Source organism: Scomber scombrus, chromosome 8 (assembly GCF_963691925.1).
Source record: "Scomber scombrus chromosome 8, fScoSco1.1, whole genome shotgun sequence".
NCBI classification, from domain to species: domain Eukaryota; kingdom Metazoa; phylum Chordata; class Actinopteri; order Scombriformes; family Scombridae; genus Scomber; species Scomber scombrus.
In genome coordinates this window covers 12,757,152-12,771,297 of record NC_084977.1, presented here as the reverse complement: position 1 = coordinate 12,771,297, position 14,146 = coordinate 12,757,152, and the positions used below count along the sequence as shown (strand labels likewise).

Below are 14,146 nucleotides of genomic sequence, written 5' to 3'. Positions count from 1 at the left end.
CGGGGCTCGGATAACTAATCCACGCTATCCGGGTCAGCAGTCGCTTTTCACACACACACACACACACACACACACACACACACACACACACACACACACACACACACACACACACACACACACACACACACACACACACACACACACACACACACACACACACACACACACACACACACACACACACACACACACACACAGGCTGACGAGCTCAAACAGTAGTCTGGTCCACACTGGATTCCCCTCTAACCAACAGCCAGAGAGAGCGAGGGATAGCATGGGAGGAAGAGGGAGGAAGGAGGTGAAAGGACACAAGGTTCTGACCTAATGTTGTGCCAGAAATGAAAGGAAAAGAGCTGGAGAGAAGAAAAACTGGGAGATGAAGGCAGGAAGATATGGGGGAAGGGGGGGCAGACACCCAAAATAGAGAGACATAGAGAAAGAGTGAGGGAGTACGAGGCCTTGAGCAGGGGAAGGGAAGGAGAGATCTAAATGAGACGGAGAAGTTGAGGAGAGAGAAGAAAAAAAGAGCAGCAGTGTCAACACAGCGTCATTCTCCCTTCCTCTCTTTCTCTCTCAAAGAACATGCTACACTCCTCCTATCACTTTCTCTCTCTCTCTCACACTCTCTCTCTCTCTCTTCCTCTCATCTCCTGCCTCATTCTGTTGTTCCTTAAAAGACGACGAGGGAAACAAGACGTGAGAGCAGAGATATGAGAGGGGAACGTGTCGGAGAGAGAATAGAAGGGACGAGAAAGAGCAGGGAGTCAAGAGTGAGGTCGCAGAGAGGGAGAGGCTGAACAGGAGGGAAGGAAAAGGGTCAAAGAGAGAAAGGGATGGGAGAGGGAGAGGGAGAGGGAGAGGGAGAGAGAGAGAGAGAGAGAGAGAGAGAGAGAGAGAGAGAGGACCTCCTGTGGATCATCATCTGCCACCACCATCCGCCCATGTGTAGTTATACCAGAGTGTTGCTCCTAATTCTTAATCGCCGTTAATCCCTCAGCCGCCCATCAGCGCTCTCACTCTCATTTCTGTCCCTCATTGCACAACAGTCTGCCAGCTATAATTGAAGCCGGGGCTGCAGCTGACGATCGCACGATCGCATTCATCACGATTCGTTGGTTATCAGTTCATTGATTAATTATTTAGTCTATAAAATTACATTTCATTAATTTAGAGCATGGTTTTGTCCAAAGCAACTTACATTTTTGCCATGTCATGGTTGAGTAACTCAGGATACTAGATGACACTTTGACATATAAACAGGAGGAGCTGGGAATCAAACCACCAACCCTAACCCTACAATTAATGGGTGAGCCGCTCAACCACCTGAGCTACAGCCATGTAAAATGTCAGAACTATTACCAAAACTCTAATAGGGAGGGGGAAAGGGTCAAAGAGAGAAAGGGACGACAGAGGGAGAGGGAGAGGGAGAGGGAGAGGGAGAGGGAGAGGGAGAGGGAGAGGGGGAGAGAGAGAGAGAGAGAGAGAGAGAGAGAGAGAGAGAGAGAGAGAGAGAGAATGCAACAGATTATAACTCAAATAGCTTTTAGAGTTGAAAGTATTCAGAATTTCACAATGAAAAAAGAACAATTAGAGAAAAGTAAGGAAAAAATATATAATTTGTTCAGCAGAAATGTGTTTCCTTTCCTCTTTTTAAAAAAAAATATTTCATTACTCAAAACTCATCAGATTTATCTTACTTCCCCTTAAAGGGTCTTAACCGTCGGTTAAAAACCACTGGAGTCATCAATTAACAGGTTTCTGCAGCGTTCACTCAGACTTTTAAAGACCTAACATACCAGCCATTATCAAAGTATGATGGAGAGCAGTTGGGACAATGAAGGCCTTGAATTATTTATTGTTATATCACATCCCAGCAAGATGTAACAATAATTCCTGATGGCAGAATTAATTAAATTAACATGACCTGGACCTGGATAAGCGACAGAAAATAGATAGATGGATTAATGGATTAGTGAAAATGGACTCATTCATTTAAGTTTTAGCTAAAATCTTGACTTGTCCACTCAGAGCGAATTCTAACTGCCTTAGCGAGCAGTAGCGACAGCGTTTCGGATTTTGCTGACTGAAAATCCACAAAACAAGTTCCTGCAGCACAATCCACTGTCACACCATTCTCACTGGTAGTTTATAGATAGTTGTATGAATGTCTGAGGCCTTGTGATGGGGAAACTGAATTTGATGCTTTTTAAAACAATAACCAATAATCGTTTCATCACTAACAAAATTCTCAACTGTTTTCTTATCTCTTTCTTCTACTTGCTCTCTCTAATTTCAGCTTTTCTGTCCATTCCTCTCAGTTTCTTCCTCTCTCCACTTCTACAAACTAAAATATTAAAGACACACAACACCTGAGTGAGCAGCCTCACACACTCGTTACTTCCTCTCTCTTCCATGTACTGTCAACATGGATGACTACCATAAAACTGCAGTGTTGACAGTTACTGTCTGAAATGGAGAACTTAACACTCTGCCAGAGGACTATGAGCTATAATGAAGAGAATATATTGTAAGGGCAGACAGGGCAATGGGTCCACACTGAGCAATTAACTGAGTGAAATGGAGCTGTGAAGCTTTTATTGACATCCCTGCATGTGTGTGTGTGTGTGTGTGTGTGTGTGGGTGTGCAAACTGACCGGTGAAGAGGTCTCCATTGCTGTAGGCCTTGCCGCGTCCCTCCTCATCGTTGGGCACGGCCGACACCTGCTTGGCCGAGGTGCAGCCCATGGCCTCACACTCTGAAGCCTCTCCTCATCGCACTCACACCTGAGCAAAAACAGAAGAGAGAGCAGACTTTTTTATAAGCAAGACAACATAATAAAATGAACACTGCTGTTGTGTTTTTACAGCGCGCCATGCAGATGTCATTTATCAAAAGTACTGTATTGTTTGTTTACTCGTGGTAAGTGTCAAACAAACCAGCTCCGTCAATGTGAAAATGCTTTGTGCGGTGTTTTCTCACAACAGCTTTTGAGATTTTGCTTCTCCTCAAAAGAGGACACCGAGAACCGCTGATCTGTTCAACGCTATAGCCGCAAACTGTTCGAAATGCCTCAGAGCAGGGTGTTATAAAAGCAATACCGCCTTTCTTAGAAATACAAATTTAGTAAGAGACGTTATCTCGCACCGGGTGCTCAGAGCCACAAATGTAACAAAAAAGACTGACAAAGAGGGCATTTATATGAAAATTTAACAGACGATGACTTCACCCTCTTTTAGGCTTTAACATAACCACTATTATTACATGTGGAGAGCAGGAACAGCAGGGTGGCCCAGTGCATGAATAGATCACATGACCTAGTTCCAAACAGGGCTGTCATTTATGATTTTCATTTTTTCATTATCAGACAGTTGATTATTTATATTTCATTATATTAAGCTATTGGTTATTTTTCTAGCTTTTAAATTAATTGTTTTTAATGTCAAAAACAGAAGATTCACATCACAACCAAAACCAGAAGTTTTGTACAAGGAAAAAAGGTAAATTGTGAATTCAGCTGTGCGATCTAAAATGAAGAAAAGCTGGAGGTACTCACATTTTTTAGAGTCTGAAACCTAAAAAGATTTATTTCTATTTGTTAAATTACACATTGATTACATTTTTTTGGTACCAGCAAAATAAACTACTGCAAAGCTTGTAAGAATCACTTGGGTTCACCATTCACATTACACATATTGTGTTGATTCATTGTTCATGTATAAATTTTGAAATGAATAAAATTGATGAATCTGTCAGTCAGATCATTTCTGCATTACTTTAAACCTCTTGTGGCTCTAAATCTGCCCTGTTGAAGTTTCCTTGAACCAATCAGATATCTCTGCACATCATAGGGGTGGGAGCAAAATAAACTTGACAGTTATTGAGAAAAGAGGAAAGCGAGACCCTCCCACCCAGCAGGGCAGCTGACATGAGGATGTGGACATTAACTGTCAGTCAAATCACATGCACTGTCAGTGGAGGCCTTGTACACTGTCAGACACATTACACTATAGATAGTCTCCATGTCACTCACACAAGCCATATGCTGTCATTGAAGGAGCCCATCTGACTGCTGCCAGTTACCAAAATGGACACACACACACACACACACACACACACACACACACACACACACACACACACACACACACACACACACACACACACACACACACACACACACACACACACACACACACACACACACACACACACACACACACACACACACACACACACACACACACACACACACACACACACACACACACACACACACACACACACACACACACACAAAGGCAGGCAATGATTACCCATCACCGAAATGTAATCTACAGCGCTGGTACACAAAACAGGAGTGGGAGGAGATGTCAGATGAAGAAGAGTGGAGAGGCTTTTTGGATAGAGTGGAAACACTGAAGAGACAGAAAAGACAAAAAAGGGAGGGAAGTAGTTGAGATGATGGGGGGACAGGGGTGAAGTAGAGGATGGAAAATGGGTGGGATAGAAAGAGGCCAGAAAGGAAGACAAGTGCAGAGCTTCAAAAGAGCACCAACCGCCCCTCCTCCCTCTCCTTCAGTGATCCTCGCAGCGTTTGAAGTTGACAGGAGGCCAGTGTTTACTCCTGTGTTTAGGCTGAGACCCACCGGCCTCCGTCTCGCTGGACACGACTCAAAGCGGCAGGTGGACAGAGAGCAGGGAGTGGCAGTAAGATTAGTAAGACTGTACAGTTAGATTGAGGCTTACTGTTGTAGTTGTGGGTGTCACCCCTTACTGGTAATAATAAGATGACACTCAGCAGGTTACGGCTGAGATTTGGGAACGTACTTACATACAAAAGGAAAAGGAACATGAGCAGTCATACGGGTTTCGAGGTTGGTAAAGAGGGATTATTATAACAAGCAATTCAGATGTGCTCACTTTCATTTTCGCTTTTTTCTAAAGCGGTTTAGAAATGTTGCTACACTGTTGGCTTGTTTATAACCTGCTTGACTGTCTGAGAACTTGTTTCTTTCCCTGTTGGACTTTGTTGTAGGGCTGTCACCACTCCCAGATCTCACTAATTAACCTTTATTTCCCTTTAAGGCTGTCAGTTTGAATTCAAAATTCAAAGTACCATTCAAATGTGCATAAATGTAATACTTGATCAGCGCTGCAATTTTGGATTATTTTCATTATGAATTAATTAGCAGATTATTTTCTTGATGAATCAATTTGGTTATAAAATGTGAGAGAAAATGGGCGTTATAATGTCTTAAAGTTCGAGGAGATGTCTTCAAATGTCTCGTTTTGTCTGATAAAAAGTTCAAAATCCTCACATTTGAGAAGCTGCAACAAGTAGCTAAATATTTGGCATTTTTCCTTAATAAATGACTAAATGCTCTGACTGCCACACTGATTTACTGCATGCTCTGTTGTCCTGTCAATAAACTAGGCAGCTGTTGTTCTCTTTGCTAATGAAAATTTGAAGAAAATAACGAGCCGTGCTGAAAAGATAATCATGACACGTCACTGTCTGAGAAGTAATGTCTGGAAGCACTTTGGATTCAACACCACAGGCGGAGCATTTGTGAATTAACATGAGCGTCTTTGCTGCCCTTTAAACATGCCGCTGCCTTCCAGTAACGTTACCATGACAACAAATATGAAGTCACCTGTTTGCTTACCACTTATCAATTCCCCCGTTTCCTTGATACTTGAAAAAGAGTCAGTACAATGTTATTACTGATAGAACAGGTGACCAAAACTATAAAGACCCAGGTTTTGACGAATAATCCTGTAATGCTGCTTTGAATGTGTGTGTGAGGTGTGTGAATGTGTGTGTGTGTGTGTGTGTGTGTGTGTGTGTGTGTGTGTGTGTGTGTGTGTGTGTGTGTGTGTGTGTGTGTGTGTGTGTGTGTGTGTGTGTGTGTGTGTGTGTGTGTGAGGTGTGTGTATGTTCAGGATAAAGGAATTTGTATATAAATCTCTTTCTCAGCTCCTCAGGTAAAATGACAATAATCTCCGGAGCCTGAGCAGAGCTTACACATGAATTTCTCAAAGGGCCTGCAGGTGAGAGGTGGCTTTACCTAGGAGGAGGACAAGATCAAACACTCACACTCACACTCACACACACACACACACGCACAGCTGGGAAATCTCAATGCGGTCTGAGGCGCGTCTTTGCCAAGAGACACTGGCTGCAAAGTTTCAAAAATAATCTCATCCAGCATAATCCGCCTCCTGACAGCATCGTTTAAATGAGGATTCTGCGCTGAACAGCATGAAGTGTGTACCTGGAAACCCTGCCACAGGGGTGCGTGTTACCTGCCAGAGAACCCCGTGAAGCAGAGAAGTAAAGCCACTGTGGAGCTACTGTACAGAGGAAAAACACGAAGGGGAAAAAAAGAAAAGAAAGCGAGAGAGAGAGAGAGAGAGAGAGAGAGAGAGAGAGAGAGAGAGAGAGGATAGAGAGGGGGAACATTTCAGTCTCTCTTAACTCCGGGTTATTAGTGCAGAGCTGAAGTGAATATTAGATTAGCAAAGAGCAGAGACTCCCCTCTCTAACCACTGAAGCAACCGTATTGAGAAATGTGAGCAGCCTTGATAGATTTTAAATTTCAAAGGGTCTCCAGTGTCTGGGCAGCATCTGTGTGAAGGGCTTTGATTTGTGTGTACTGAAACATCAAATTGTGAGAAGGAGCAGGCTAAAAATAGGCCTAGCAGTCCCAGAGCTATTGTTGTGTGGAGGGATAATGCTAGGCTGTATGAATCTGTGAGCCAAGCTGCTATTACATGGGTTACACATATGAGCCACAGCTAGTAGACAGACTATTACGAAGCCAAATACATGTATAAATAAATAACAGTGAGGTCTGTAATAAAGCAATAGACACAGTGTTCATTTGGTGATTAGTGAGAGAATTAGTTGTGTTGAACACAAACAAAAATCCATCATTTGGTTCCATGTTTTAATTTAAAAAATAAAATTAAAATCAGCACTTTCAAGTCCATCAAATCCAAACTACTTCTCTGAAATGTTCAGTTTTCATCCTAAAGCAGTGGCTCCCATTCTGAGAGGCTCACAAGATTATTACCAGAGCAGGAAAGAAGAAGAAAAAAAACTTCTGCTTCACAGAACTCTGTTTATTTTTTTTTTAAGTTTTTGGTTTTGTTTCTTGTCAAATACTCAACTACTCCCCATGTAGATATTGGTTCGGGTTTACAAGCAACAAAAAAAAAAAAAACTAAAGGATCAGGATGTCTCAGTGTGCCACTCTTTTGCATCCACATACTAGCTTTTGCATGTGTTTCACTGTCCAACGAGATCAGTGCATATACTTTGGCGACTGCAGCTGGAATCAAAACACACAAGCCCGAGCTCTACCCAATAAGCCGCCCGGTGCCACATGTGAGACCGCAGCGGGGCGTTGCTCAGTGTTGATTTAACCCACAGGACAGCTGGACTGTGCTCCTCCGAGTTCGCCTACGCCGCTGTAGACGTTCAAGTGTGTCAACAGGACAAACTTAGTCTGGTAAGTCAGCTAAGATCGTCACACACACACACACACACACACACACACACACACACACACACACACACACACACACACACACACACACACACACACACACACACACACACACACACACACACACACACACACACACACACACACACACACACACACACACACACACACACACGCTGAGCCAACTGATAAACATCCAATTTCTGAAGGGGATAAGAGTTTTTAATACTAACTGGCACACAAACACTCCAGGATTCATACGACTCGCTCCAGATGCTTATCATCCATCGTGGGCACACTCGCCAAAGCAAAGTAGTAGCCTAATTTAGAGATAAAAATAATGTTATGATGTCAGCTCACAAGGCTTGCGTCATTTCTAGCTGAACTTGCGCCAGTGTTGGCAGAGAGCCTCATGTCGATGTTTCACCCTGCAAGCGATCTTAAATATGTCAACACAATAATATAGTGGAAGTCTCGGCAACACAAAGGGCTCTAACTCTTTTTAAATACATGCTAAGGCCAAGACGTGTCTTTAACACACGGCAAATAATAAAACCCTTAATATGAATACGATTTGGCAAACACACAGACTCGCCCGTGTCTGCATACCTGGAGGTGGGACGTGACCTACTCTCAGTTGTGTGAATAAGCCTCCTTTAGAAGTCAGTTTGTCAAAGGAGGAACTCGAAAAAGGACTGTGGAGTGAGATGTGAGCGTACACGCTTGCTTAAACACACAGTGCGCACACAGGCTGAGCAGTGTGCAGTCAGTGCTGCTAAGGTTTCTCAAACAGCAGACTGTGCCAGAGGCAGAGCAAGCAACCACAGAGCCTGAAAAACTGGCTGGGCAAAAGTGAAAGAGAGAGAAGAATACTAGTACTACTTTCTTTTTCTTTTTTTTTAGGGAGGCATGGAGCAGGTTATTTTCTGTATGGATTTGATTGCTGTCTGAGTTTATCAGTCCACATCATAAAGCTGCTGTAACAGGACAGGAGTGCCCGGCTGTGATTCAGCTTCCTGGAAAGAAAAGAGATTTGAAAGCCAGGGAAGGGAAGTGATGACTTCAGCTGCGGTAAAAGCCGCAGGGAGACTCAGAACGGCAGGGCAGGCCTTTCAGTAAACCCACCTGTGACATCGCAGAGATTCACACCCTGCTTCATCATGATGCACTGCTTAGTGCTGAGTCGTGCTCTGCGGCTCCGTGTTAAAGTGAAGTGAACTGAGCAAGTCAGTGAATTGTTATATGTTATCGGTGCTCTTTGCTCTTCTGTGAGTCAAACAGGATTGAGTATCAAGTTTACCCAAAGAAACTCATCTCATGATCGAATTAGATAGTGGATAACAGCCTACTGCCAACAACTGTCACTCTAAATAAATATACTGTATATGGCCTTGTGGCACTGTTTGAAATAGTGTATCTGCTGTGTTTTCCTTGAAGTTAATGTTTTATCTCATAAAAATATATCACGCTTTTATGATGTTACTCTTTTTTAAGTGAGGTATCCTACCTCTGCTACTGTATGAAACAGTACAGGAAACCTAAAATGGGGTTGAGAAATGTGATTATGCATATGACAGCAAGCGGTCTTCAATGAGCAGGACAGATATTTCACTAAATCACATTATATATAGTACTGTGCAAACGTTTTAGGCACTTTAGATGTTTAGAGTCTTCTCCATAATGCAATATCATCAGGCCGGCATCTGATTGGTCCCAATTTTATTTTGCAGCATGACAACGACCCCAAACATCACCACTGACAACAAGGAGTCCTTTAACAGATGTACTACTTCCACAGAACCCGGATCTCAATATCATGGAGTCCGTTTGGGATCACATGAAGAGAAAGAAGCAACTTAGACAACTTAATCCACAGAACTGCGGTAACTTCTCCAAGATGCATGAATAACCAACCTGCCAAGAACCTTTAAAAAACTGTGTGCAAGTGTACCAAAGAGAATTAGTTGTGTTTTTAAAGGCAAAGCCTGCTTCCAACAAATATTGATTTAATTTAAGTTTCTTTTGTTTACTGCCCTTTGTATGAAGTTAGCTGATGAATGAGAACTATTCATGGCATTGTTTTTGAAGCATCCTCACATTACTGCTTAAAACTTAGGCACAATACTTAATATCAATATTTCCCCATCAAAATTACCTCTATAGAAGCTTTTCTCTACATGGCCCAACCCTAATATGAAATGTCCAAACCATTCAAATGAAAAAAATAATTGTTGTATATTTGTGACCGTATTTATTTGTTTTATGCTTATCCTCTGTCGTGGTATTCTTTCATATCATAAAGCAAAAATAAATAATAATAATAATAATAATAATAATAATAATAATAATAAAGCACTTTATTTACCCCTGTAAGTGACTGTTTATGGATAAAATCACCAGACAACAATGAGAAAGTTGAGACATTTTGACTTGTCACGGCAGTAAAAGCAGAAGTGTTACTAATAACATAAACGATTGTTCAGCTCTATTCAAGTGTCCCAGTAACTATGACAGTGTGACAGTGAGCCAGCACGCACAGGATCAGGACCCTGAAATTGAAGCAGCAAAATGGAATTCAGCCAAAGGCCTACCAGTGACCCAGAGATATTAAAGTGATAGCGACCACAGTATGAACTGAATGACAAGATCGACGACAGCTGACAAATGTATATTGTACATCATCTCAAAGCATATATTGTGCATATTACTCAACCGTGGTGCAGCTGCAGACACTTCCCACTGATGGCTAACCTAAAAAACTGAACAGTATGTTTGCCTCTTACAGTAAAAGCAATCTAAATTACATACCTGAAAGCAACTTCACGACACGTGAACGGTGGAGAGTCACTGCTGTGTTTCTTTGCCTCTCTCCTCCGTGACAGAGCAGAGTTTCAGCACAACTCCTGGGCCAACGCGCCATAATATTTACTCTAGCCAGGCAGCAAATGCTGCACCTCTCCTCCTGTCCCAGTTTAAGCACTCCATCAGTCTGACAAGCCCAGGAAGCCGTGCCAATGCACACAGGCGAGTGGACAGTAAAGGTTTCTCCTGAGTGGTGTGGTGTTGCTTAAAAGTGTGCGTCTCTGTTGTCAGTGTCACTGCCTGCTGTTGTGTGAGAAGGGGCTCTTTCCTCTTTCCTCACTGTTATAATGAAGCTGACAAGTGGTCAAAGAGGGTACGGGGAGGGGGGGGGGGGGGGGGGGGTTGCTACACACAGGAGCTCCTCTGTTCTGTTGGCCTTGTGACTGACAATGAAAGACATATTGCACATAGCTACAACATGTGCTGGTATGGTGTGGTAAGACAGTTGAGTTGTTACATACATACTGTTTATTTTGGCAGAAGGCCTTTATGTCTAGGCCCATAGAAACCAGTTGAGTCGAAATATAGACGTTGGCATTGCTCTTACCATTTCCTGTCACTACTGTAGTCTAATTCACATCTGGCCTACTGTTTTTATAGAGCTACAGTATATTGGTACAGGTATACCTAAACCAAACCACAAGGGATTGCTCTACCCAATACAGACTAGGATAAAATATCTCCTCCAAGGCCCATTAATGGCTGGAGTTTGTACACCTCAGTCCTCAAGAGCCAGATGGATTCAAAGAGCAAAAGCTCATTTTATTCCCTCTGATACTCCTCTGTTCAGCCGTTTCCAGTCGGGAGGTAAAAGCAGGTCAGAGTCCAAGGTGACTGGTTGGTAAAGAGAAGGATCAAAAGGGTGGAAAAGTGGGAAGAAATGCTCCAGCAATATCGTGACTTCCTCCTGTGAAAGACTGACTCAAACTCAAACTCAAACTCAAACTCCTCAGAGGGAGAATACAACTCCAGCATCAGGTGGGTCATTAATAGCTTTTCAGTGATAGTGGTGAATTTTGTCGAAGTTTGACTCTTCTATCAACCAGTCTGCAAAGTGCTTTGATCAACCTTTGATATGAGAACTTGTTCTATTCTTAAGATGTATTTAACAGGTGTATGTTTGGTTTTAGCAACACCTGCGGTTTAAAGAAAACCTTTTTTTTTGTCACGGCTTCAGTTCCTCAAAAGTGAAACAACTGCTTCTAAATGCTCATGTTAGGCTTATGAAGAGGCCTGCATTATGGTTGTTTTTCCCATCATTGCATTGACGTATTCAAGTTCAGTATGCGTGTGCCTGCTCATCAAATTCACTAACAGACAGTTGCACATGGCTGTGTGGTTGAACACGAGAGATCATTACTTCTCCAACACAGCGGCCACACAAGGTCAAACATGTTTATGTTTTCTCTTCCAAATCCATCTGAATTGCTAACACACCAACCCACAAACCGGCAAAATGAAAGAATACCAGCATTAATATTCATTCGAAATTACCACAGCTGAAAAAATAAATAAATATCAATCTATGCCTAATTGGCGAACATGCTGCAGGATAATTGGCAACGCCGTTTCGGATGTGTGCCTGGGTGCAAATGAAACACATTGAGATGTTTGCCTGCTGTAGTCCTTCACCAACAACCAGCTGCAGATGAGCCTGTATTTCATGTCTCGACATGGCTGGTGTGATCGCCACAATGTTATTCTTTCAGATGCAAACCAGCGCTTTTACTCGTCTATGATCCCTTACAGTGGTACCCTCACTACAGCAAGGACGCCTTTCATTCAACGGGCCCTTCATCAGTTTTTAATCATGTGTCCGATAGACAAATGACAGCCAACATGAGGTTATGATGCTTCACAATTAGCTGACAGTATTGTGTGAAATGGTTGAAACCTTTATCAGAATATTAATTGGGATATTTCCCACTATTCATATTAGTCACAATATTGCAAATGTATGCAAAACATATAACAGGGTTTTGTCCAGGAAATGGTTGTGCCAAGGTGGTGAGCCACAGAAGTCCTGAAACATCTCATTTCATAATAAGTTTACTTCATTCATTAAATGTACTATGTTTATGGTCATCTTTTTCCTAAAGATTCATGTTTTGTTATATTAAAGTTGTATTATGTTAAAGCAGGTGGTCGAGGTGAAGTGGTGCACTTTTCTGCATTACAAGAGACCAAACTCAACAGAAAGTGATTTTGTTAGTTTTTAAATGACAGCTTGCCTCAAACTCATTAATTTGGTACATTAGAAATTTAAAGAGGGCCTGCAACTCATGATTGTTTTAATTATTGATTAATCTGTTCATTATCTGCTTGTTTAAATTATTAACGCTTTGGATTAGTCGTTAGTCGTACAACAGTGAAAAATGCTCATCACAATTTCCACAGGTGCCCAGGGTGACGTTTTCAAATCGCTTGTTTTGTAAGACCAACTGTCTACAACATGAAAATATTTTGTTTTCTACCATGTGTGGAAAAAAAGCCGCAAATCTTCAGAAAAAAGGAACTGCAAACAATGAATGTTTGCAATTGATTGAAATTAATTATCGTAATAATTACTGATTAACTAACTGTTGATTGACTAATCAATTAGCTGTTTCAGATGTAGTTTGAGAAACAATAATTAAGGCTGAAAAGTAGTCATTCGACAAAAAAATTATCTGCTGCTATTTCTGTAAACAGCTGATCATTTCAGTCATTTTAAAAGCCAAAACATTTGCAGGTACTTCTCAAACTTTGAGAACTTGATGCCTCTGATTTCGAATCCTGCAGGAAAAAAAACTATTTGAATATTGACCCTTGGTTGTGGGCCTTTTCGTTACTTTCTGACATTTTAAATAGAAAATGCTGAATTGACTAATTGACAAAATAATCAGCACTGTTTCATCACAATATGACTCTCAAAGTTGATGAATAAGAACACTAAAGTAGATGATTCACATTCATGGCTGTAATTTCTAATCTGTCTATACAAATCAATGTTGATGCATCAAGCAGCATAAAGACTTGTTTTGTTTCATTTCTCCTGCAATGCCATATCATGTGAAAAGCAACTAATTTTACACAGCAACATCTAAATACTGCATAAAGTAATAAACTCCTGTAGTTTGTGCACATGGGAACTATGAAGTAACTCAATCACTGCGCAGACATTGTATTTTCAAGGATATCTGATCCAAGACAGTTAGTATGCTTGAAGTTATTTTACATTCCCCTAGCTTCATATTAAATGTATGGGGTTTTCATTGAAGGTTGAACACTCCATTTGTCTTCTCACATCAATCTAACTGAGGATTTATCATTATCAAGGAACGGGCCTGCAGTGATCCAATCAGAGACCACGTTATCTATGGTGGAGGTGGGAAACAGATTCATTCTAGGAAAAATGATGGGAAAAATCTGTGCAGAGATTCACACAGCGCTTCAGAGTGAACATAGGAGTAAGAATGAGAGGTAAGCTAAATCACTACCGAACCCTCCATGTCCCAACCCAACTGGACTCTGAACACAAACTGCACTGTAAACACAGTCAGGGACACAGAGATGTTGCTTTATCATGTGACAGACACAAGCACACAAAACATGCATGGGGACTAAAGGCTGCACGGCCGACCCCCTCTGACTCAAAGAGAGCAGTAATGAGGCAGACCAATGGGAAGAAACAGCCTATGTCCACTGATCTGCACGTCAGCTGCAATGCAGACACACACACAAACACGTGTGTGCGAACCAGACAACAAAGCAGACGATAATATGACAA

General features: G+C 41.8%; 1 protein-coding gene across 1 annotated transcript in view; it reads right to left on the bottom strand.

The window, feature by feature from the left end:
• zgc:92140 (uncharacterized protein LOC447854 homolog) overlaps positions 1–14,146 on the bottom strand; it is a 28,883-nt gene that overhangs the window by 12,331 nt on the left and 2,406 nt on the right. The window contains exon 2 of the mRNA XM_062423646.1: positions 2,658–2,787. Within this exon, the coding sequence (XP_062279630.1) occupies positions 2,658–2,748 (91 nt within the window). The 5' untranslated portion in view covers positions 2,749–2,787. The remainder of the gene's footprint in view (positions 1–2,657; positions 2,788–14,146) is intronic.